The following is a 27,089-nucleotide window of genomic DNA, read 5'->3' as shown; positions in this document are numbered from 1 at the left end:
AAGGTAACTGAGGATCTTCAGGCTCTAAACTCTCAACACTGTAATTTTACATCTTTTAATTAGTTCGGCCTCTTCGTATACTTTCACTGTAGCCCCAGTGTGTTCTTTATCTGACTTACTCCCGTTTTGCTGACTTGGCACTCTTTGCAGTAGTTTCCCCACCCTGAGGAGAAAAAACCGGTGACTCCAGCAGCCTCGTAAATAACATCGATATTGAAAAGCAACAAATACGCAACTACGACTTTGCAGGCAGTTTTCGCTACGCGCCCCACAGAGAAAGCTTTCCTCAGGCATTCGGGATAAACAAGTATTTTGTAAACTCGGGGTCTCACAAACACAAGACAGAAGTGCTTACTTTCTGGGAAGTTTCGAGCGAAGCACAGACCGCATGAGGCGCCGCCGCCCCCTCACGCCAAGCCGCCCCGAGCCGCAGCCTCACACCCCCGGCAGCGCGGGCGAGGCCCCGGCGCTCCTCCCAGCACCCGGCCCGAGCCCACAGGTCTGCGTGCGGACACGGGGCCGAGCGCGGGTTAGGCCGGCCCGCAAGCTCACGCCTTTCCAAAACCCCTGGAGGTGCCGGGGGACCCTTCCGAGCTCGCCAAACAAGAGCCCGCCGCCCGCCCACGCGGGAGGAGCCGGAGAGCCTGCCCGCCGCGCCTCTCCGCTCCCTCCCCGGCCTCTCCCGGGGCCCGCAGCGGCTCGGCGACGCTGTGAGGGAAGCGCCGCGCTTCCCCGCGGCAGCCGGCGATGGAGCGCCGCGGGCGGGAGCCGCCGCCGACCGCCGCTCACCAGGTACCGGGGTTGAGATCCGCGGCCGCAGGGATGGGTGAGGCGGGAGGCTCTCCGCGGCTCGGCAAGCCCGCCACCATTCACCGGACTGCTCTTTACTGCCCTCGGGACGTTGGGAGGGGGTGGCGGGGTGTGAGGGGCTTGGCGGCCCGTTCTGGCGGGCTTTGTAGTGACCGGCTGCGTGAGGCGTCCCGGCGGGTCGGTGCGTCGGCCCGGCTCCCCGGCTGTGCTGACAGCGGCTATGCCTCTTCATCTCCGTTCAGTTTCCCACTGTTTCGTAGGACATAGGTACCACACCGGAAAAAAAATGCAATCTGAGGGGCCTTACACTTGTGAGGTAGGGGAACTGTGGCTGCTTGGCACAGCGGAAATTCGGTCCTGCTTGAGGGCCAGAACTGGAGCACCTTATCTCCTGGTGGGCCTGCCGCTGTCAGTACGATACTGGGCACCCCTGGCTGCGTCATGGTCTGCAGCCGGTGCCTGGGAGAGGACCCTACGAGGGCCAAGCGGGGCCTCTTCACCTCTTCCGCAGCCTTCCACACAGCATAGCTCCCTAGCACACCTCCCAGGAGGCATTCCCTCCCTTATCTGCAGTCCAGGTGCAGCTTCAAGAGTGCTAATCTTCACGTGGGAGCCATTTCACCTATGCCACAACTTCTGTTGCGCTTTCTTGTCCTTTTTGCCCATTCAAACGTGCCTCTTCCAAGTGGGGAAGGGACCAGGGTTCATGACAGAGTCTTCAAGCTGTACAATGTACATTGTGTTCATTTTCTTGTAACAACTGAAAAGAGGCAACTGGACTGTTCTAGTTCAGTGCAATTTCACCTGTACTGTGCTGTAAGTATCAGCATTAAAATTTCAGGAAAGAATGACAGTGTTGCTTCTGCTGCTCAAATTAGTGGTGAAATAAAATGTACTGCCTCTAAGTCTAGATGAGAAACAGCTGAGGGAGAATGTTACCTATAAAACTGCCTGTAATACAGAGAAGATAAGTAGAAAATAGTGGTTGGTTTGTCTGTGACGATACAAAAATTTTTGGGACACCAAGTGGAAGTATTTAATGGTAGGTTCAGAACAAAGAAGATCACCTGTCTTTTCATATGATGCATAATTAAGAAGCGGCATTCATTGCCACATGAGATTGCAGATACTAAAAAATATAAATGGCTTCAAAAAAGGGGGAATTCAAGGAGCAATCCATTAAGGGATGTGATGCACCGAGGACATACCTGCTTTGGGAAGTCGAGGGTATGCAAACTGATGAAAGCTGGCAGAGGAAAATTGTTTGGTAACTATCTGTTTTTTATGTTCTTATACTCTTTCCTAGTTGCCTTCCATGGCCACTTTCAGAAATGGAATACCAGGCTATACAAACCTTTGATCTGAGCCAGTATTACTCTACTTACATTAGCGCTGCTTAAGGATTAGAGGTTCCACTTAAATACGTAGCCCTCCTTGAGGCACTCTTATGCTTGTCAGCTTATAACACTATCTACAGATGACTTAGATTTATCAGTCATTTAATTTTTTTCCTAGGACTATTAGTAACAAGCATCTGAGTTTGTACTGCCTACTATATATGTTAAATAGGCTCCTGCATCCATGAAACAGTGGTTTTATTTTCATGGTAAGTACACAATGTTTTGTAGAACACAGGCAGGCATTTTCTTTGTTAAATGCATGTTCCTCTTTTGAATTACGTGACTTCATTTAAAATACTGACCTTCTAATGAATGATTCTAAAATGTTCTCTGACAGCAGAGTGGTGATCTGAGGAGAGGACCACTGCATGCTTGTGAAGAAATGCTTTTTGAAGAAAAGAACTTTAATTTTTGAAGCTACTGGCTACAAATTGTGCTTTGAACTTTGGTTTGTACCAGAACTTCCCACAGAAACTTTCTGGGACTGGCCAATTTTGTAGTGTCATTAACTATTCATAACAAACTAAACCATTGGATGACACAGAAATACATCAGATGCTGGATGAAACCTTGAATTAGAGCATCTTCAGATGTTGGCATGCTTTACTAGTAACTGTTGAAATTGATTTCATTCTCCTGATTCAGGGGCATGTTTTTACTGACCAGTCATACTAGCCAAAATATTTTCAGAAAGACTTGGTTCACATTTCTGCCTTTGGAACATGACTAAAAAGCTCTTTGTTTAACAGCCTACCTTGGAGTTTATATAGATTTCTGTCCTTCCACCTATTCAAAGAATACTTCATTACAGAAGATTATGGGTCAGATTTATGCGGGAATTAGATGCCTAATGCCCCTTTGATTTCTCACTGAACAAGATGGGATTTAGTTAACAAAATACCTCTACTTATCTGAGTCTGTGACAATTTTTTTTTATCTTGAATAAACTATCTGTAAAATCCTACAAGCCTGAGTTTGTGATCATTTTTTTTGATCTTGAATAAACTGTGAGTAAAATCCTTGTTCTCACCTATTTTTCTCATGTATGTTGTCTTCCTGAAATAGGTAGAAACAGATGACCAAACAGCCCTTGTTAGTAAGCGCAGGAATAAAGGAGGAAACAGTGGTCTAGCATCAGCTGGATTTAACATTGTAAACTCTATCATAGGATCAGGCATTATAGGTAAGTATACTTTTCTTCACCATCCTGTGTTCAGCCTTGCTTGTATATGCATGACTATTCAGTTTGGAGAATAACACTATTGCCTTACTTTCTGCTGCTGGTCCTAAAGACTTTTCTCTATTTTTATTTGCTTAATGTGCAAAAATGCAAAGCTGTCAGCTGAGATCACGTGTCACAGTGATAAATACCCTACAGCCTCTTTGCTGTAATGGTCAGAGAGAGGTGGTTGGACAGGTGCTGGCTGAACTTCACACCTAGGCAACCTTTTTTCCACTACAAACTGTCTCTCTGAGTTTATTAAACATCCTGTTCCAGTTTGGGAGATTGACAGTTTTTTTTTAAATCTGAATATTTTTTTTTTGTCATCGCAAATAAGTATTTGGAAAAGTTCTTCTGTAATCTCTCCTTTTCTTATTTTCAGGATTGCCATATTCAATGAAGGAAGCTGGTTTTCCACTTGGAGTACTGCTTTTATTTGTGGTTGCCTATATCACAGGTACTCTAAAAGAAGTTTCTGTTGTAAAGTGAACATTAGTCTTGCAACGCTTAGCTGATTTTGAGCTTAGTCGTAACTTAAACGAGTATATGTATGACAATAAAAATGACAAGAGTTTTTCTTTAACTCACTAATCCCTTGAGCAGTTTAGTAAAAGTAGAGAATTATACTGCACAACATATAAAGCTGCTTTTTGTGTGCATTTTATTTTCGTAAAGCCTAGTTTCTTAGGCTAGGTCAAGGTGACATTTGGAAGAATAGCTCTTATTTGTGCCTCATAATCACCTGTATTAGTCCACTGTTTTTACCCTAATTAAGAAACTGATCCCTGAGTGGGTTATGTGTCCCTTTTTCTTAAAGATACCACAGAATGAAAACATTTGGTTGTACTATGTTTTTTAATATTTTATTTAATTATTGTTCATAAAAAATGGATTTACCTGCAAAAAGGGGCAAATTTTGAAATCACATGGTAAATAAAAATAAGTAAATACATTGGCATCAAAGGAGAATTTTTTGTAAAGACTCTGTGGATTCAAGTCTTAAAACGACAAACCAAGTCAACGTGAATGGCACAAATCCTGTTTCCTGTATGCTGAGCAGCAGTTGATGGTTTTCGATGCTTAAAATATCATTTAAGAGTCTGCATAAATGATCAAGATTTGACTGGAGAGCAGTATGACATAAGGAGTATGTTACTTACAAATGGAAAATCATCTGTATGACTGATGGCAAAATACGTTAATGAAATCATAGCATAAATACAGATCAGAAATTTCAGTTACTTTTCTGTGGGATATCTGATTTTTCCTTTACATTTTTAAGTATTTTGAAGACTTTATAACCATGGGCCCAGAACCAGTGAATTAAACTCAGCATTTTATTATGTTAAAGCTGTGGCTGAGTATGCCTTGCACAAGCAAATTATAGCTATAGTTACAGCTTTCTGAATTGTAGCATTTAAAGTACAGACTAAGTATGTAACGGTAGCATTTATTGTCCATTGTTTTTACTGAATAATTCACAAATAGCTGTTACTTAGCAATTCTCACTGTATTTCATTTTGGGAGATGTTTTTGAATTACACTGGGTGTAGTCCTATGTTGACAGACAAATACAATTTTAGGTCATGTAACAATAAATCTTTTTTTCAAGTTTTGTGAGTCCAAGATCCTTTGCTACAAAGACAATATATCTTGTACAAGATCAGCTCGGTATGCACCATAATTGATAATGAACACTTTTGTATCTCTGCTTTTGTCTGCTCCCAATTGTAGTGTGAGTATATATTGTGTAAGAATTGCATATGCTCATGGGAATCTTTGGATTGGCTTTCACATTAATAAACGGTAGAAATCTCCTTTGTGAAGACTGTGAAAATTCCGTAATTTTAGTCATTCCCAGAATAAACATCGATACTGTTCACAGAAAGGAACTGTTCCTATCGCAGCATAGATTACGAGCTAAGTGAAAGCCAGATGAGGAATAGACGAGGTCTAGCTACTATCTGTCAAGACATCTGCATTAAGGTAATAAATTCTGTGCTGTAACTAATCTGGACTGGAAAATCCCATGGTGCTCAACTGAATACTAAAGTGTAGCTTGACATAAAAGCAGTGTTTCGAAGTCTTCTTCATAAAAAGTTGAGGTTCAGTCTGGAAGTAATTCCACCTGTGACATCAGCTCTGTTTTAAGGCACATTGCTTCATGGTTTTTCAGATAAATCACTTTGCACATGTTTTATTTTAAACATATCCAATGAAAATGTTTATAATATTTTTATCATTAAACAATGGAGAAGACACAAAATGCTAATCAGGCTTTATCTTTCACAAACTTAGATAAATACCTGAGTAAAGCAATTGAGAGTTCTAGCACTGTGACACAGGCCGTTCTCACATTTTACCCCATTTCAGGATATGATCAAATGCTCCATCCATTCAGGAGCCCTCTGCATAATTAATTGTTCTCATTCCCTTTGATCGTAGTGGAAATCTGCTGTCCCTGCTAGGAGAGCTGGAATTTCCTTCCAATATGAATTTATAACTCCTGGTTTTGGTGGATTTGTGGTATTTCTCATCCTTGCTCTTCCCAGTGCCAGTGTTTTCCTTTATACAGACTTTTTTTTTTTAAGGAGTGTAAAAGATGAGCAGTAACCAACCACAAGTTGGTTCATACTATCTTTAACAGTAACTTTATATTTTAACAGATTATTCCATTATATTACTGATCAAGGGAGGAAACCTCTCCAGTACCAACACGTATCAAGAGATGGTCAAAAAAACATATGGTCTTGTAGGTTATCTAATTCTTTCAACTCTTCAATTTTTATATCCATTTATTGGTAAGATCACATGAAATATAAATGTTAATTTTTATAAATAACAAGCTTTTTCACATTAGCTCATTCTTTCACTGGTTAAATATTTAGAACTCTGTAAAAAACATACTGTATATGCCTCTTTCTTGTAAGAAAAAAAATCATTAAAAATTACTTGCTGTGTTCTGAAGGATGACTGAGGAAGAATTCAACGAATTGCAGGACCAGAATAATAGAAATTAACTGAAATGTAATAGCAGAGAAATTTGTGATCACACACCTAAAAACTAATGACAAAAGTAGCTATGAGAAACAGCAAAGAAGAGATTCTGTTCTAGAATGAGTAACAGAGCACAGATTTGATGTGCCTAAAACAAAAGGAAAATATGAGTGTAGGAGTATATTGAATTAATATTTTTTCTGAGATGTAGTATTACTGTCATTGGAGAAGCTACTGATCAGATCTGGCTTGATTATTATGTGCTGTCATTGCTCTTCAAAAACATTGATTCAGCCTCGTAACCCAGCGAGCTACTAGGAAACTGGGCAGTCAAGACCCCTTTGAAGAAGAAATAGTGAAAGAACAAACAAGTATAATCTGGGAAGGAATTAATTAGATGGGAAGTTTAAAATAAAGTGATATTCTGAATCTGTCCTCTACAGTAGTTACATAATTAAATCTTAAATAAGCTTAATGTTTTCACACATGGGGCTGCAAGAGGTGGTGGCTTGAGATCCCAAGAGTCTGGACTCACTGACCACAGAGTACCGGATCAGAATTCCTGCTTTAGGAATAATAAGTCTGAATTTGTTACAGATAGCTGAGATTTTTAAAGGAATGAAGTTACGGTTTCTGCGGGCAGCAATGTTACACATGCCGACTTAAAAAAGAATGTAATTACTACTTCATAGAGAATATGGGAAAGAATCGTAAAGATCTCAGTCCTTGCCATGGAACTGGTTATGCATATATGTGCTTGAATTTATTTCTATGAGTAGTGTTAATGACATACAATTTCACAACAATTAATATTTGTACATTAGTTAAGGTCAATACCTACATGTATGCAGTCTGAATGGTGAAGCCCACATGAGTATTTAAATACATAGTGTGTGTATATATACATATATGCACACATAAACATACTTCTGGGGTAGAAGAAGATAAGAATGCGATATGAATGTTAAGGCCACAGTTCTTATTAATGACAGGAAGAAATGGAAGTCTGTATCTTATATCTTCATCTATTTTCTTCTCCTTTCTCCTGGTTTAAAGATTTTGCGAACTTTTTACATAAGCAATGAAATTCTGTGCATTTGATTGCAAGACTGATTATTAGACTAACATAGGAACATTACTAAATAGAAACAAGAATTTGAAATAAGCTGACAAAGAATTGCTGTTAGAAACAAACAATTTAAAAAAGTCTTTTCTTCCTCTTCTGAAATAAGTTTATATGGCGAGTCAACACAAGAGCTTGGCTTATCAGACTGGATTCTTGCTTAGGTTGTACCTGTTTAAAAAAAGGGGGAGGGGGAATATTAAAGAATTTTTTTTTCATTTTGCTTTAAACCTGAAACTTGGAAGTTGTTCGTTGTAGCCAGAATTCATACAAGAGGGATAGTGGCATGTAATCCTGAAGTCTACAAAATATGCGTATTAAATGTTTATCAAATACTTCATATTTGACTTGTACTAACAAAAAAAAAATTATTTTCTTTAAGCTATGATCAGTTACAACATAATAACAGGAGACACTTTAACTAAAGTTTTTCAGAGAATTCCTGGAGGTAAGATGCATTTTAAAAATTCAGAACAGGAAAATGTGCTGCATAGGAATATAGCAGAAGTATTTAGAGATCAGTATTCTATGTCAATCTGAAGTCCTACCTGATACTTTGCTTCTGAATTACTCTTAAATATAGTTCCATTTAAGAAGTTGAGGCCTATTTGTATGAGTGGGTTTTTGAGTGGTTTGTTTTTGTGGTGGTTTTTTTTGAGTAAGTCTTTCTCAAATAAAACCTATGAATCCTAGTCCTTGGTTGTCATTGGACTCAGTGTCAGTGAAGAGACCACATGCTTCAGTGAAATACTAAGCAAATAGGAGTCATCTCCTACAGTGGTATATTTACAAGGTCATCATATTTTGTCGTCTTTAGATATTTCCTATAATAATCATTTGAATACTGAAATTGCACTTTATCTAGTGAATAATTCTGTATGACTTGCAAATAATATAATGGATTTAATGCTTACTTAAGCATATCTGTAATAGTTGGTCATGAACTGCATATGTAACTTTCAGTTCTCTTAGATATTCACTGCAAAACCAGATGTGTCATTTTGAGCTTTTTAACTCATGCACTTGTTACCCTTCCTCTGCTGTAAGTTTTCACAGTGGAATCAGTGGTGCAATTTGTGTGCATGTGTGCCATCTACTTTAGCACAAAGCCAGCTAAGTTAAAACATTCTTCACTGGCAAATTAAACGTAAAAAAACATGTCTACAATGAAGTTGAAATTAGAATGTCTATGAACGGTTTGATTTCCACATGAGTAGAATTTTCAGCAGGTGGAGCCTGCAAGGTGTGGATGCAGTTTTAACTGTCACACTCTGTTGTTCTGTGAATACCTGATCAGGTTGATAGTGACAGTTATCTGATAATTTATATACAATACAACTCACATCTTTTCACCTGGCTGGTAGAATGCCTGCCTGGAAAGAGGTGGAAAAACTTAAGAATCTCCGAAAGAATAGAGGGAGCTGAACACAGACTTCCCATGTCAATTGCCAGTCACTTTCTAGCCATAATTGTTCAGCAAGCTTTCATTCAAGCCCAGGGTTCATGGTAACTTGACTGAAACAGGTATGTTTTATTTTAAGTTGTCATTGGCTTGAAAAAAACACCAGTTGTACAGATAAATCCCACTGATTGCAGGGAATATTATAACATTAGTGTTGCCTTCACATGGTAATCTGAATTTTGCAAGTGGAAGCCAGCTGACAGCAAGAAACAATGTGCTCAAAACTCAGAATTAACTTGTTTTAGGATTGTTCTTTAAGAGTTTACTTATTGTCAACATAGCGTCAAAAAATCCTGAGAAGTAAATGGCAGAAAGAAGTAGTAGAATGTTTCACTCGCAATCTACCAAGGTTGACCCAGACATGATGAAAGAAATTAACACTAATCTATATGTAGAAATGCCAGACTTCCAAAGTTTGGTATAATACATCCCATATGAATTTGCGGAATTCTTGTGGTTGTGCACATACTGTGTGTGGCTCCCTCAGGTTTAGTTAATGCCTAGTCTTTATTTCAGTGTTACTTAGCTTTAGTAAAGGGGATAAAAGCCTGGTCAACTTCAGAGTTTGCTTCTCCTAGCCTTTTAAACGTAACTAATCTGTTCCTCATGTCAGTCTCTTGGAGAAATAAACTATTTTCTTTTTTTGCTTTAGTTGGAGCAGATAACGTGCTTACTGACCGGAACTTCATAATTCTTCTTACCACCATCATCTTTACCTTGCCTATATCTTTATATCAAGACATAGCAAAACTGGGAAAGGTAAATCATAATAGCAGTGCATTTTTGGTTTACTTTTCTGTATGCCATTAGAAAATAAGTGCCAGTTGTAACTTAATGTATTTGAACTCAGTCGCATTTGGCTAGAGCATGTGAAGTATTTTAGAAGTTCAGACTACCTTCTATTCCAAGAAATACTGGAAAACTTGGAATAATTTAAGCAAAACTTTGGTCTCCGAATGAATCGCTGGAATTTTTCTATCTATTGCTAATAGAACTCAAATCTTGTGAAGCACTGCGTGGTATAGGCCTGATCTTGAAATGCTGAGCATCATTGATCAGAAATATTTAAACGGGAATATCACTTAAAATTAGGCAAACAGTTGCAGTTGGCTAGGTACTCAAAAAGAGTCACAAATTAAAAGATGTTGATATAGGACAAGCTTTCTAATTATAAATATTTGATGTGGTATTTAGAACTTTACTTGTTTGTTCATTATTCTGTTTAAAAAAAAAAGGTACATTATGCTGCTAAAAGGACAACCTTTCAGCAGTTTACTGACTGAATTTATGTTTTCACCTTTACAGGTATCCCTTAGTTCTCTGATTTTAACTATTGTCATCCTGATTATTGTGATGGTGAGAACAGTAACACTGAGTCCACAAGTGTGAGTATTCTTATACTTGTCACAAAGTGAATTTTTCATCATATGTAATCTGTTATTTCACTATTACGTATTATCTGCTTAGTTTTAGAACATGGCTGTTTTGGGAGAGATGGATAATTGAAAAAACTAAATCTGTATTAACAATAATACAAAACACACTGCTAAAAAACATACTTTATCCTTTTTTTTCCTTCTATTGCACATAAGCAAATTTAGAAAAAGTCTCAAAAAACCTACAGATTAATTGGAAATTGCAGGTGACATGGCTAATAGCAGGTGGCTTCTCAATGGGCATGTGAGATTATGTGTCATTTGAGAAGTCTTCAGTTTTTGTCCATTATTGTCAGATGGCCTATATTTACAATCTTAAAATAGGTAGTATCTTAGGAATATTTCTTCTTTTAATATAATGATTTCAAAACAAAAATTAAATACAAAAAAATGAAAAAAGAGTACACAGTAATAAAAACTTTATTCTGTCGTTTGAGAAAACAATATAAGCATGCAAAACTGTTTTCCAGCACTCATACTCTGGAAGTAGTGTTTAACATTGGACATTGGAGTGTTCTAGACAATATAGTGCACATGAATGGGGGTTGTGGCAATATTTTTATAATTAGATTGCAAGAAAGTGTTATGAATCTGTTCTCTTTCCTTTATGCCCTAGACAGTCTGCCTTTTTCCCTACCCTTTAAATGTGAAGATATGTTAATATAAGATGATAAACTCTGTGTCTGAATGTGCTTTTGTATTTACTGGAATAGTTTTGTATAGTATTTCTAATATTTCTGTAAGAACTGGATTCTTCCACCATGATTGTTTCGTCAGTGTTACACAGAATTGTTCATTTGTCTTACTGCTGTGATACATGGGTTAATTGCAGGGTATTCATGTTTAATGCTGGGAAGATGGCTAGAATAGCAGTTTCTAAAGTTGTACCAGATGATGATGTCTGTCATCCATAAAATGATGCACTCAGAACAGTGTGGGACTCCCCCCCCCCCCCCCAGTCTTTCTGAAACAGCATGTTTTTCATTCTGTGTGTTAAGCAGCATGTTTTTCATACTGTGTTGAAAGGGTATTTGAAAGGGTAATCTCAAAATCCCCTGTCAAAAAAGGAAGAAGCTATATATAATGGTTACTGATGACCTTGTTACTATGGTAACATTTCTTCTCAACAGTTGTGATCTACTGAAAATTATGGAATGCATGGCTTTATTTTTTCTTAAAATATGTAATGTTTCATTTAGAGTGATTCTTGAAGTTTTACCTTTTAATTCTTTAGAAACTTCCATTTTTTGCCTTTACACTTCTGGTTTTCAAAAATGCATCTAGCAAGTTGTTAAACTGTTAATCAGAATTTTTGCCTCACAAATGTTCTATGAATATCTATTTTAACTATTTGTTTTAACAGTTAGAAATAGGCCTACACTTTAATTATTAAAACCCTCCTAATATTTTGTTAATGGTATAATGGTATGCTATCTCTTTTTTAGCAATGAGAATAAAGAACACTAATATATTTTAATATGTCTCCTATCATAGTATTATAACAAGTGAAACAAGTAAATAACACATTTACTGTGAATCCTTATTACAATAAAATAAAAGTTGAAGTTTTCGAAGAGATTTAAAAGATAATGATTATGAAACACAGTCCTCAGATCTGTCATACAGGAGGAGAATTTGTGCAGTCCTAGGTAAAGGCTTAATGCACCCAAGAGAGAATATTTAATCCCTGCCATTGTTACACAGCGAAACTGATTGTGTGCTTGTCATTGATGACAGGTGATTGTCCAGTTTGTTCTTGGCAATTCCATGATTTCCCATTCCAGTTCTTAACTAGCTTTTTGTTATGAAATCTTTCTAAATGTGTATAGTATGTCTGTTTTAGTGCATTTCATGTTGATTGCTTCTTGGCCTAACCACAGTGGATATGGATAGCAAACTGTTCCTTTTAAAATGCTGAAAAACAACCACCTGTAAAGAGCTGTAACTTTTCCCCCTCTGATGATGCTTTGTATAAACCAAATAAACACAGTTCCTTTAGTGTTTGTTTTCTTGTAATTTCCTGTGCTACTGAGCATTCTCAATGGCTGGTTTAAGTTCTCTGTAAATTAAAGTGATCTCATAGCAACTGCCTGCGGTATTCCTACTGAGGAGCAGAGAAGAAAGGTTGATGTATTTCACACACAAAGCATCCTGAGGTCCCCTTCAGTAGTATCTTTTGGGGATTGCCACGCTCCGGTTTATGTAACCTAGGTTGGAAAATAGCATGACACTGTGGACATGCCTTGAGTTTGCAGTCTGACAGAAGCACCACGTCTTTCACTGCAGAACCATGAGCTGACAATTTTTCCTTTCTTTGTTCTCACGAAGTTTGGTGCTTTTTTACTTGTTCCCCCTGCCCTGTTCTTGTGAAGCCTATTTTTCCCCTGCAATCACTGTAGAATTTGTCATTACAGAATTGAATACTGCTTCATCAGATGATTCTCCATTTACCAACATATTTATGGTTTTTCTTTTTTCACTCTGTTCTCTAGCATGCTTGTGTTAACTGCACATTTCATGCTATCTGTTAAGGATGTTTCTTACTTTTTGTTCCATCGTTGAAGTTACTGCTAAATACATTCAAAAGTGCTGGACTCAGGTCAGGTTCCACTGGAATCCCATTCAGATATCTTCCCACTTTTAGAATTACTGGCTGAGTAGTAATCAGTTTTCACTTGCCTTTAGATTTTTCAAAGTGAAGATTGCTTCCCTTTGAGAGGTACATCAAGATTATCTGGGAATGATAAAACTTTCTTTTTGCTTAAATGCAATTCATGTTCTAGTTGAAAATAACATCTATTATTTGGACAACAGAGAATATTATCTTTCCTAGAAACTTTCCGCAATGTGTTAGACCATCAGCAAAAGAGCAACGTTGTTACTGTTTTTGATGATTTGATGTGCTTGAAACTGTAGGCTGAAAAACAGCAATTGTGAATCTGTGGAGTGTTGCTTTTTTTTTTGTTGTTGCTTTGGGAGTGAAGCGGGTTGTCCGTTGGCATTATAGTAATGTTATTTTCTCGTTAGTTCTCTGGGGGAAAAAAGAAGTGTTTATGATGAGGGATTATTTAGTTTAACTTCCTCTTATGACAAATATGAAACTGAGGTACTTTATTTCCACCTGCTTATAGCTGGGTATTTTTCTACTGTCATCAAAAACAATGGGTTAGAATTATCTCAAACTGTAAATGTGCAGTATGTTAATACTGAATAAACTAACTTCATGTTTCAAAGCTGAAGCTAACATTGGTTGCTGTAAAAAGCAGTATTTTATGTAGCTTGTAAAGATGGATCATTTTAATTTGGTGTTCTTTTGGAAAGAATGTCATGATGTCAGTGTCTGCATAATACATAAATCTCTAGGAAAAACTTTCTGCTACACATAAATAGGATGTGAGAATTACTCAGCTGGCAGCTGATCACAAGGATGAAACACCAAGTGTTCAGGAAAATAACTTGAAAGTAGAAAGCTGATTTTTTCCTTCATAGAAATAATCCAATAGTAAGCAAAGGTAGACTTTAATGTGTGATGAAATTAAAAAATAAAACTAAGCTACCGTATATTTACAGAACTGCTAAGTAGTTCATTAAGGAAGAAAAAGGAGTTAAAGTAGCTGTAACTGAGTGGGGCTGACATATAGCTTTGCTATGTCTGTGTTTTTGAACAACCAAGATGACTTTGATTAAAATTCAAGGCTGATGTGAGCATTACTCGTTTTCTTTCCATTATATTGATTGAAGTTATATTCAATATCTATAAACTTTTTCAGTATCTTTAAACTTTTGAAGTTTAAACAAAAACTAAGAACATATTTTACCTTAGAATACAACTGAATTGAAATTCTATAATTAATTTCCAAAATGTCTAAATCATTGAATTAAACCTGAATTAATCTGCTGTGTGTTCCTGGATTATTTTGATAACTGCCGGTTTGCACCTAAGCTTGATGGTTTGTCACTGATACTCAGTGCAAAACAGTGGAAGTCTTTTGCTTGTTGCAGCGTGTAGTTCCCCTGTCAAACGTATGACTTTGCTTCCTCTCTAGAAGTTAACTGGTTTCTTTAGTCACTGTTTCATACCTGCAAACTGGCTTGAGATCGGAAACATATGTTTCTCTTGCCCTCCTTAAAGATATTTTGCTTCTGATGCACTCTGCTGCTGTATTATATTTGGCAGCATTTCTACGTAAATGACAGAAAAGGTTTTTGCATTGCATGGATCTTAAGATGAGGAATAGTATATTGTAAATGTTTTACAAGAAGTAGAAGATAGTCTGTTTTAGACTGCCAAACAAATTTGCTCAACTCTTACTCATGATCTGGATGTGAAATGCCTTCTACCCCACTAGGAAGCCTTAACCTTTGCCTGGTTCTTTTGTTCTTTTTCATTTTTCCCTGTTCTTATGTAGATAAAAACGAATATTTTCAAAGCTTTTTTAAACTCACTAACATGTTTATTATGCAGTACTTTCCCTTACCTGTACTGAACACTGAGTAGAGTCTTATTTTCTTAACCTGTAGGCTTTCCTCATCGCTAGGCTTCACTGCCTTCCTACAGACGGTTCTTATGGTCAGTCTGTCTTGCTGTTGTCTTACTTTCAACTGAGACTTCTTCCTGTTTGGTATCTCCCTTGCAACATCTTTTTGTTTGATCTTGTATTACTTTTTTCCAAGAATCACAGTTGTATTACCTCTCGGCTTTTACTTTATGCTACAACTTCTACCATATATGATAGACAGTACAGCTCTCAACAAATGCATTTAGTATCACAAATGTATTTCTTCTGTTGACTTTCATTGTGTTTCATCTAACTACTTCTCTGTCTTCTCCAGCACGAAAAAACCTTTGTGTTGGTGCAGGCATAGCCTGTGTTTTTACACACTAAGTGAGGAGCAGTAAGCTACATGGTTTTGTCATTCATGGATATTCGCAGCTACTGCTATTCTTGTATCACCAGCAGTTAAAATCTTCCCTGAACAGTTCCAAGCAAGAATGTAGGTCAAACTGGTCAGAATAAAGGTCCTTCTAAAAAAAAAAAAAAACCAAAACAAGCCCCCAAAATCCATCTTGACCAGTAGCAGCAGGATTGAAAAAGCAGAACAGGTATAGTATTACCTGGTATTCTTGTGATAGACTCTTTCAGCCTATGTATGCATCTGCCTACACAGATGCACATATTTATGTGAATGGATGTACGTACGTTTACCTTGACACTTGATACTGGATATTTCCATTAGATGCCCTTTGTCTTGTGAGTCATTTTAGGTGATTATGCACTGTATGGCTCTTCCAACTAACAGCTACTGTTTCCTGACACAATTTTCTCTTTCCCAGTCTGAAGTCTTATTTTATATAGACATTTTAATGTCACCTGTACCCTTTTTCAGGAGCTTTGCGGAAGTCTGTATGTCCTGCAGACTGGACTTGGGGGTAATTTGCTGTTGATATGGTCACAACTCTAGAGTTTTGACTCAGTTCTAAATACTCAGAAATGAAATATTTTACTGTGTTGCTTTCACTTCTTAGTTTACATATTGCATCTGTGTGAGGCCTCTACTCCCAAGGCATGAAAGTGTTTTTCAAAACACATGAAGCAGTATATGACTTACTGTAAGAAATAGTCATATACTGTTGCATATGTCGTACGTACCAATATGCATTGTATGACATTGCAATCTGCTGGTAGTGTTCAAATCATGGATCTGAAATTCTTCCTCTGTTCTGCAACTAGAATGGAAGGAATTTGTCATCTTATGCTTCTGAACAAGTAGGATTTTGTTGTTTTGGATCCCACTCCACCCCCCCCCAAATAATACTTCTAATCTGATTTGTCATTCATCCATAAAGCAAAGCTATATTTTGGTCTGTTGCACATTGCTAGTGCATAAGCTGACAGTGTGCAGGGGGAAAACTAGCTCCTGTAATTTATTTTTTTTTTTAATTAGAGTATTTGGCAATTTTATTCAAAATGTTTCAACTGAAATTCACATGCTTCTACATTCCATTTTTTAAATCTCTAGCTATACTGTCGCACATGATGTGCACACAGAAAGTAAATGTTTCGTGCAAAAGCATTCTTTATTTCTGTATATTGTAGAATAATTGTGGTTTATAGGATATTAAATCTAACTGTTAATTATTAATAGAAAAGCGGGTATAGACACTTTCACAGTTTATGTTGTCAAAGGATAAATATTATAAAACAAATTTTCATTCTGCATGTTTGATATCAAAGCTGACCTCTAGTGGTTACAGAATGGAACAGTTGTAATGTTAGCGTTCTATATTCCATTTTTATTTTGGAATATTACTGCATTTTTTTCCAATCAGATATGAATGTTTTCCTGAAAAGTGATACATTCAAAATGATGAATATGAATAGTCCACAGACATCTCCAGTGATTTGAAATCGGAGTCATGAAGTTAAGGGAGCCTACTGTATATAAGGAACTATGGCAGCTATAGTGGGTTAGAACTCCTATTTCACAAGAAAATGTCAGATATCTCTATTTCATCCGTGGTATTTATTACATCTACATGCTGTGTCTAAAAATGTATTAGGTCATACTCAGCTGCTTAAGACTAGAAGCAGTGTATTACAGTAGTCAAGACAATATAGTGCTTCTGAGGACAGAAATCTGAACTTGATTTTGATGCTCAGGATCTGTTCACTTCAAACTGGAGCTTAGCAACCACATCTTAAGAGCTGAAAAGGTGCTCTAAGTCTGAACTGAATGTGCATTAGATACTAATAATCTGTTCATATGATATGGAAAAGGAAGGATGGACTGTCTGAGCTCTCAAGAAATAGTAAGATCTAAGTTCTGAAAGGGGAAACAGCAACATCTGTTTTGTCTTTTTTTTTTTTTTAGTGGGTGGATTTTAAACCTAGCATAGCGTATGCCACTACGGCTGTCAAAACCAGCAAGTTATCACCAGACAGAGGGAGAGACAAAGCTGCCATTGTTACCTTCACAGAACTGGTGTGAGTGTCATGCTGCTTTCTACGGCAGTAGGAACGTAGCAGCTAAGGTCTTAGGTGGCAACAGCTTTCCCTATAAATAAAAAAAGAGCAATCAAAGTTAACAGCAGCCAACTTTTTAAGAGCAAGGTCTCTGTATACAGTGTTGCTTTGTCTATGCTTTAATATTACAATGTTCAACTGACTTGTGAATTTCATTTTATATTTTTAGCAAATTGTAGTTCTGGGAAAGGATGTTTCACATCCTTCCCCTTTCCTTTATTTTGATTCTTTTTTCAGAGAGTAAGTTCATGCGTCAAATGGATTTTAACAAAGGTTACTGATGGTTTTCTGTGGTCCTCCTCGAAGACTTACAATTACCACAGGTCCAAAATTGTGGGCATACAGAGGACCAGATTTGGGGGATATTACATTCTTGCCTGATTATACAAGTCTTTGTATACTCTCTTACACTTTATCACTCCTTTGGGAACTAGCAAAATCCTTTTTGCTATGAGAAATAGTTGGAACAGGTGCCAAGAAAGGCAAACTGCCCCACTAGATTTGTAGCCTAGGAAAAAAGTATCTGTAGATTGCGTGGATTACATGTGCAAACTCAAAGGAAGAAATTGCCTCTAAATAGTCAGAAGAGATTTTGGGTTGAGATAACCTTAGTCAGAATCAGTAACAGCTTTTACCTTCCCTGTTGCCGTTTATTGGTATATGATGACTTCAAGAGTTTATTTACAAAACTGGTCACTGAAACAGGCTGACATTTTTGGCTGTAAAAACTGGTTACAGAAATACTTTAATCAAAACAAGGCAGGTGAGAAGAATATCTCCCTAGTTTCAACTTACTGATGAACACTGTGGCCTACTTCAGAGAGTTCTGGAGATCTGACTAGCGGTTCTGTATTACAGCATAGTATTTCAGATTATTTTTAATAATTGAAAGTTGATTTTTAAAAATTTAATAGTTGATAGTTGAAAAGAGGATACTCTATTTAAAAAAATGTCTGTTTTAGACCCAAATCAGAAAATGCGTGGATATTTGCAAAATCAAATGCAGTACAAGCCGTTGGGGTGATGTCATTTGGTAAGTAATTTTTTTGTGTGTTTTCAATATATGGATCAACTGTTGAGAAATTAGTTTATTTACTATTTTGATGTAAAAATTGCAGATTTTAATTTTTTTTTTTATGTTGACATTCAGCTTGTTTAGAAAAAAAATGAAGTTGACTTTGAGTCATCCATAGGTGAATGTAATCATTGTGGTTTAAGACATTACCGCCATTGATTGCCCATCTGGCCCTAGAGGCTACTGCCACTGTAGCAGAGAGAGTGGTGTGGCACATGAATCCAGCTCAACTGCCCAGGTCGTCTTAAAACACCTACACCAACAGGGTTACTCTAATTGATAAACTGAGGAGGCTGTGATCATTCTGTGTTCTCTTGGATAACCTCTAACAGAAAAATCTTAGACTGCAATGCATACATTCGCTAGAGTGCCTGTTGCATCCCATTTCTCACAATGAACCATTCAGGTGAGTCTCAACTCACCTCCATTATCCTCATTCTAAAATCTGTTCCTGCCTGGAGGAGCTGGTATATTACTTCTGATTAACGCTGTGATAATCTGAAGCCTCCTGATGCTTGCTGCTGCCTAAAACGGGTAGGAAGACTTCATAGGAAGTCTGAAAGTAGAAATTGGCTCTGTGGATTTAAAAAAGAATCTCAAAGGTGCTGCTGGGTTCTTAAGCAAAAGAAGAGCAGGAAGAGGAAATAGAGGTGGAATGGAGATGGGGAGGGTGGGAAATGGCGTGGCATTTTAGCGTAGTGTAATCAGAATCATCTCAGGATGAATATTCATCAAATCAAAGAAGTAAATAAAAGTTCAAGCCATTTATCTTTGTCACTCATTGCAGGATTAATATTTGTATTTAATAGTGAGTGGGCTCAAACTGCTATGTCTCTCCTACCTTGGAGTACACATTCTGTAAATTTTTTTTTATATACATAGATGCATGAGTTCATACATTTGCTTTAACTGTTTGATGTGTTTCAGCATTCATCTGCAACCATAACAGCTTTTTAATATATGGGTCTCTGGAAGAACCCACACTAAAGAACTGGTCTCGAGTCACACATGCATCTGTCTCCCTTGCTGTTGTTATCAGTGTGGCATTTGCTGCATGTGGATACATGACTTTTACAGGATACACAGAAGGTAAACTGCTTGATCCCTCAATTTTGGTGCTTGCTGTAATCCTTACTTTTCCACCTTTCTGTCTGACTTTTACTGTTTATATCTTAAGTGATTGTAAAAATGCCAAGATCATACTGTGTTTGGACAGAAATAGTTAGAACATTCCTTTTAGTTACCCAGCAACAAAAACAGGATGCCAATAGGTGTCAGATTCCCAAGTGTAAGCCTCACCGGTGAAAGTCCCCTTTGAATACTTCTGTAATCAAAATACTGCTGAGGACTAAGCATCTATAATTTAGCATGTGGTCCAGTAGAAGAGAGCAGTAAGAACAAAAATTGGTTTGATTTTTCTACAGGCTGGATGGCATATAATTCCGTACATTCTCCTGTATCTTTTGCTGTCTGTGCTAATACAGCATCCTAGCTCTGGCCTAGAGATATTTCCTATCTTTACAACAACTGTTCTGCTATACATACATACATATATGTATAAATATATGTAATCCATGTTACGTCATACTATTTAACATCATTTTGTCAAAGTGGAAAAGGTGCTTTCAGAAGAACAAGGCACAAATTTCTTCAGTGCATTACCTTCTTCAGGACAGTGCACATTTCATAAGCAAGCAGATTTCCTCTTATTGAATAGTGCTGTTCTAGATTGTAGGAGAAAACTTCCAAGCTTTTCTCTTTCCTGATGATCAGCAGCATGTAGCTGAGAACAGAGGAATTGTAGAATGGGGGTTACTGGTTTATCTGTGCTTTTTTCCTGCCTCCACTACTGTTGATGCTGAATGACTTAGTGTTTGAGGTGCAACTGCAGCTAGACTAAGTGCAAAGTGGTATTTCAAGTATAGAAAGCTCTGACTCCAGCTATCCCTTTGCATATGACTCTACTGTAAGCAGGTTCCATCTTACCTTCTGTCTCTCCTGTCAAAATCTTTTGGCTGTTTTCTCTTACCTTTTTCTCTCACCTTATTGCTTTTTCAGTGCCACTGTGATCCTAAAAGTAGCAAATCGTAAGACAGTATAGCAATCGGGTAGAAAAGACCTGACAGATCATGTGGTCACTATCTTGCAGTGTCTGTTGTGCCTCAGAGATCATTATACCAGATTCTTTGTGGTATACGCTAAGCAAGATGATGATTTGAATTCTCTAGCAAGTTTTTTTTTGTTAGATGTAAGAAGATTTGCTAGGTAATAATCCATATGTTCATAATGGGCTTTTGGGGTCAGAATATGTGAAATTCTTCACTGCGGCTTACCTGCTATGATTAGATACTATCAGGGAAATGTGGTTCTCCAGAGGTAACTCACTGGTCTTCCTTATGTAATTGTTGTTGTTCTAGTAATTACATTTTTAAAGGAAATGCGTCTTTTATATACAAGCTTTCTTTCAGAATCTGTCACATATTTATTTAAACAAACACCAGCATCTAGTACAAAATCTGTGTGAAGGGGAGGATAACAGGTGTGTATGTTAAAATATTTTTTAAAGATAAATGCTACTTGAATAAAAACACTACTACTAGTAGCATAAGGTGAAAATTCCTCCTGGGTGCGATTTGTGACTGTAACTACAATTTCTTGATATGTGTCAGGAGAGGAGATCAGAAAGTCTCAATTACTACAGTAACTCCAGTAACTTACACTTCAATTTGCAAATAGGCAAATGACATAAAGTTAAAACTAAGTGATGTTTTGCTGTGCCTCAGGAGATATATTTGAAAACTACTGTAGAGATGACAACCTTGCTACATTTGGAAGGTTTTGTTATGGAGTTACTGTAATTCTGACCTTCCCCCTTGAATGTTTTGTGACCAGAGAGGTAAGAATTTATTACATTCTCCCTTTATCAAGGTTGATATAGAGTAATAATATTCTCACATTATTAATACATATTGTAACTGAAGTCAATGGTTGATGTGTAGTAAATATCAGCATATCATACCCTGCTGCATGCACTGAGTATGAAGTACTAGTTGTACTGTTTAGATTCTGGCAATATAATGTTGTATTATATTTATTGTAAGATTATCCGATGTTGTATTGATAATTACTTAATACTATCAGGACTGCTTGAAATTCCAAGTTTGAATAAATGCCACTGTTTTTATTGTGTTGAGAATAGCCAAAAATAGCATATTTATCATGCTTACTAGCTTTGCTTTGTGAAAGTATTTACATGTAGGAAATACATCTGTTCAGTAAATAATTGTAAGTGGATTTTATTGTGTAGTGGGCAAATGAGAAGAAAGTAAGTATGCCCTAAATCCTGCAGGTATAACTAAGTTGCTCTTGCAAGTGTTCTGCAATTTTAGTAATGCGTGTTGTAAGTTGTTTTTGGAAGCGGATGAAGATGTTTTCTTGAAGCAGGATAGGTAAAGTTCAGTCAGTGTAATCTCACCCATTCTTTTAGTTTCCTAAGCTTAGAAAATTTGGAATAAGCTGTGTGTTAACATGAAAAGCAAAATCAAGGTTTAAAATTGTGGTTCTGTTTCAGGTGATTGCCAATGTGTTTTTCCATGGGAACCTCTCAACAGTTTTCCATATTGTTGTGACAGTAGTTATCGTTGCTGTGGCGACTGGTGTATCATTAGTGTATGATTGCCTTGGGATAGTTTTAGAGCTGAATGTAAGTGAACCTGTATACTCTTTTATTTAATATATCGCTTATTTATAAAACAGAACTCTGAAAAATCCACAGGTCTACTTCTTAAGTAATTCAACATAGTAGTCAGTAGAAATGTTAGTAGAAGAAAAATAAATTATTTACTACTTCAAGATCAGATAATTAAAGGAGAAAGGAAGTTCAGTGAATGAAGTTCATATGAATGAGGAGGGATTTTAGAACTGTTCTGGAAATATGGCAAGTGGCTCTGACTTACCAAATGTAAGTGGAATGTAGTGATTTCCACATGCAGTGGAATACTCATCCTAACTGTACTGCAGGACTGAATCTAGCATTTCTTTCTCTAATCCCTGCTTCTGATGAAGTTAGCAAATTATGAAACACTGGGGCAGATCCTAATGACTGCCTTGTGCCAGAGGGGCAAAAAACAGGTGGGGGAGTAGAAAGAACAAACCAGTAGTAGTGAGACCACAGAGACAGTAACTGGAATTTTTCCCTGCTTTGTGCTTAACAGAGATGAAAACTGAGTAATTTCATAACCTGAGTGTACAATTTTTAGGAGGAAACTGCTTTGTTTGCCAGTAAACATTCCAGTGTCTGGTCTCGCCTCATAGCAGAGATGGAGCTTGACAGGCAGACCACACAGGGCGCTTACTGGCTTGAACCAGTTTTAACACTTTAATGTCACTTTTTTGGTTGGAACTGCAGTGTAGTCTACTAGAGTCCTAGACTACTAGTTAGCAAAGTAGGCTTATAAGATGATGTCAGTCTGTTTTGGCACAGAATGTACCCTTAATCAAAGGAAATGTTAAAAAAAAAATCCAATCTACATTTGTGATAAACATTGTTTGTCTTAACAGTTTACCTTCTATTTCAGGTCAGCTATTTTTAATAAGTAAAGGAGATGTAGAAATATCATACTCCGGGGTAGAGAAGTTAGAAGGTGGAGCAAACTTTTTAAGGGCAGCCTTTGCTTCGTTATAGATATGTTTTAGAATTGCCTGCTTATGCCCCTGTCCATGCACTTATTGACAATTTCAAGCCATGTATTGCATACTTACCTCAAACTGGTGGAACAAAACAGACGGAGTTGTTCTTAATGCTACGTGATACATGTATTTGTATGTACATTATGATACATGTACACTGTTCTGCTCCACAGTGCAGTTTATCTGCTAACAGAGCAGTAATGAGGGATTTTGTAGCAATGATTTAGCAGGCCATGCTTGCAGTGATATTATACAACAGGTCTGAATATTCAGATAAGCTATCCAATTACCCTCTATTTAAAACAATTACCTACGTAGTTTCTTTTACCTACATAGTTTCTTCTCCGTTAATGCTTTCCAAATTATAACTAGCTCAAAATAAACAATATTCCTATTGGTTTGGTCAGGATGCGTATTTCCATTAAAATTTCTCATTCATGGCATCTGTTGGTAATTTCCTTTCCGTCTTTTTTCCCCTCTGTTTTTACATTACAAATGCAGAAAATTCACCTGTATGTGTGTATACACACCAATAGAAGTATTTAAAAGTGTGCATACATACACACATGCCTATTCCGGCCAAATATCCAAATACTGGTATAATGAACCTAATTAACTATGTGCGCCCATAGATATCTATATATAGATACATTTATTATATGGTATTACATTTATTATATGGTATAATGTGTTAAGAATAAATTTACACCAGAGAACTGCCACTGAGTCTTTGTAGCGTGAATAAATATGTGTGATTCCTGTTTGGAATTTGTTTTAAAATAGTCACTCAAAAGCAAACATTCCAGCAGCACAATATCTTTACCCAGAGAGGGCTAAGCAGTTACTCAGTAGTGAAGCTGATAGCTTGATTCAGTTACAAATAGAAGTTGATAGCCAGGCATTTGAGTGGGTAGCTCATATCTTGTGATTTGTTTTTTTTTCCTTTTTAAGAGACAATTTGATAGTACAGCTGTATATATTTATTGGATGTAATCGTTGCACTTAGAAAGATTGTTCAGTCTTGATGTCCACCAGTAGAGAAAAATTAATAGGCAGTCTTTACATGTGAGGGAAAGATGATCTGTCTTCTCAGAAAGCTTCCTGTCCAACAGAAGAACTGTCATTTGGTTTTCCACCACAGATGCCATTTGCTGCTATTTCTCTGACTGCTTACTTTTTCCCTGCTGTCTGGTTTTAAAACACAAGCCATTGTGTTTGCCCTGTGGTAATTCCCCAGGGAAATCGTTCAGTCCTATGGGAGTCAAGGGAATTTTGCTGTGCTGTTTTTTTACTGGGATGCTGGTTTGTGTTGCTTCACCTACTTAAGAGTCTCAGTTTTTACGAAGAAGATACTTTGCGCATGTACCTGTTTTTGATGTCTGTACTGACCACTGTTAATAGATTCTACCATAAAAATATACAAAAGTTTGTACAAACGATGATGCAAAGATATTCCGTAGGCTGGATTACTACCTCACCATAATTACATTGAAACATAGTGTTTGTCACGTATGTGACAAAGTAAATGCAAAAAGTTTGTGCATAAAAATGCTCTCTTTTGGCATCTAACTCATATGTCAATCTGCAGTGGCTTTACTATAAAAATCATTTAAGCAGGTGCTTTTTATCTGTCCCTATCTAAGAGAGCATTTAAAGAGGAGCTGAATTTTTAATAAGAGGGGGTGTTCTACTCTCAAAGGGAGCTTTGCTTTCATAGGGAAGTCAACATAAATCAGATCATAAATGTAGAAATTGATCAGAATTCTCTGAACTGCTACATGATGTTTGCACTTTTTTTTTTTAAAGGCAGTATTATATGTAGTCTTACATGGAATAATCTTAAATATTGTAAGTAAGTTACAGTATTGCTGAACTTATGTTTGGACTTTTAGTGTACTTCTGAAGCCGAGAAACTTCTGATAATGAGATTTAATAGTGCTTGCAACATAAAATATTATTCTGTGTCAGCAAAGCAAAAGCATTTAAATAAATCTGAATTATTTCAAACAGTTTTATGGATATTTTTGCAAGTTATTTGTGATTTCAAAAGGAAAGTTTTCCATATAGCAACACTGGAGAAGGCCTCTGTTCTCTGGAGTTACTGTTGCATCAGTCTAATCACAACTATTTAAAAACTAAAGTTTTTGTTCTTCACATCTAAATATACATACTTATGAGGGTTTTTTTCTATTGTTTCCCACACACAGGGAGTTCTGAGTGCTACCCCACTTGTTTTTATCATCCCAACAGCGTGTTATCTAAGGCTGTCCAAAGAGCGATGGAACCATTCAGATAACCTCATATCCTGCCTGATTCTTGCTGTCGGTGTGCTAGTGATGACAGTTGGGTTTGTTTTGACTATCTTGCATCCCCAGGAATGTAGCCATGGAAAAGATATGTTCTACTGCTTCCCTAGTAATGTTTCTTTTCCCAACACTACACTTCCACCATAGGTACCACGCCAGTCTCCAGCCTAGATCAGGTACATCTCACAGCAAACCAGACATGCTGATTTAAAGGAGAGTGGAACAAAGAGCTTTTATGTTTTGATATGCACTAAGAATTTTAAACTCTGTAACTGTATTTACATACTTGATTTTATGCTGCCATCCTTCTCCAGAGAAGACTATGAAGTTTTAGCTGTTGAAGCAGAAATTCTCAGAGGTGCCTTTCAGTAGATATTACTTGAATGACTTGCAAACCTATCAAAAAAGTTCTGCATTTTGTTTAACTTAGTCTGGAATGCAGACATGTCCTATGTTTTATTGGTGTCATCTAGGTTTTATCAATTTTATAATCCTTTAATATGTATTTATTAGCACATTGTAGTATGGGAGTTTTCTGAAGTCCAGGAAGAAAGTATGTCTCTCTCTCTGTGTTAAAATTCTGCTGTTAAATTGAAAGACCCCCCTTAATTGTGTCTGATTTTGCAATAACAGTCTTCTAGTGCTGAAAGCATCCCTTGTACTGGCTCTTGAGTCAAGGGCAATTTTGTGTTCGAAATGAACTGTAACTGATACAATTCAACTGTAACTGTTCCAATATGTGGTTTTCTACTTAAAAGACTTTGCATGAATAAATCCACACAGGTGAATTTATAAAGATACAAGTAAACAGTCTTTTTAAAAAAATCAGGATTGACAAAGAAGAAAATCATGTGCATAACAGAAACAGCTTGATTCTTACATTTATGACCCTATTTATTATTTCTGAAACTGGATTGAAACATTGCTATCTATCAGGCATATGCTGCTTGAGAAAATTCTGTAAGAAAACGTTCTAAACTTGGTTACATTCTAGTCCTCTGATTCTTTTAAATATATGGCTATTGATTTCATCATGGTTTGTTAAATTTTGGTGATTTGTTACGTTCTCCGAAATTCATTTAACATAAAGGAGTCACATATATATATGCATGTATGTATATATATGTATGTACATACATATGTATATATAAACACACACACATAAGCCTATAGAATATGAGTAATTTGAAGTTGAGAATGAATAATATGAGTATCCTCTGTATCAGTGCTGGGATTTTGAAAATGTTTTGTTATCAAATCAAACTGTGGACTTTGAGTTAGTTTTTGCATTATTGTGATCATTGTGGTTCATTTGCCAACCATTCCTTGACAATTAGATGTATAATGCTACTCCATTTTTATGCTGCTAAATGAGATTGATGATGGTTTTTGTCTTCAGTTCGTCCTGCGTGACAGCTATTTCACTTAAGACTTCTCAGTAAATAGATCTTTAAGCAAGAGTTACTAGATGGTGATAATCTCTCATGAGCTTTTCTGTTCTTTTCACTGATTTTTTTATCATTTCTTCAGTTGAAATATGTTGC

At 36.9% G+C, this 27,089-nt stretch overlaps 1 protein-coding gene across 2 annotated transcripts; it reads left to right on the top strand.

The window, feature by feature from the left end:
- The first annotated feature begins 488 nt into the window (after window positions 1-488).
- Window positions 489-26,109, top strand: SLC38A11 (solute carrier family 38 member 11). 2 transcript variants are annotated; one of them, XM_075431051.1, is made up of 12 exons: window positions 489-792; window positions 3,276-3,393; window positions 3,815-3,889; window positions 6,099-6,233; window positions 7,935-8,000; window positions 9,667-9,773; window positions 10,320-10,399; window positions 18,438-18,508; window positions 19,478-19,639; window positions 21,334-21,446; window positions 22,122-22,253; window positions 25,447-26,109. In XM_075431051.1, exons 1-12 carry the CDS (start codon window positions 748-750, stop codon window positions 25,690-25,692), a joined length of 1,350 nt encoding a protein of 449 aa, XP_075287166.1. In that variant the 5' UTR covers window positions 489-747; the 3' UTR covers window positions 25,693-26,109. The 2 variants fall into 2 exon arrangements, with proteins under 2 accessions (XP_075287166.1, XP_075287167.1); XM_075431052.1 differs by lacking the exon at window positions 19,478-19,639.
- Window positions 26,110-27,089: the final 980 nt, after the last annotated feature.

The sequence above is a fragment of the Opisthocomus hoazin genome, chromosome 9 (assembly GCF_030867145.1).
Source record: "Opisthocomus hoazin isolate bOpiHoa1 chromosome 9, bOpiHoa1.hap1, whole genome shotgun sequence".
NCBI classification, from domain to species: domain Eukaryota; kingdom Metazoa; phylum Chordata; class Aves; order Opisthocomiformes; family Opisthocomidae; genus Opisthocomus; species Opisthocomus hoazin.
This window is presented reverse-complemented; position numbering and strand designations above follow the sequence as displayed.

Coding starts and splice junctions, on each gene's coding strand:
- SLC38A11 (XM_075431051.1), top strand. CDS start 748: ATGGAGCGCCGCGGGCGGGAGCCGCCGCCGACCGCCGCTCACCAG. Junction 9,774..10,319: donor ACATAGCAAAACTGGGAAAG/GTAAATCATAAT, acceptor TCACCTTTACAG/GTATCCCTTAGTTCTCTGAT. Junction 18,509..19,477: donor CGTTGGGGTGATGTCATTTG/GTAAGTAATTTT, acceptor GATGTGTTTCAG/CATTCATCTGCAACCATAAC.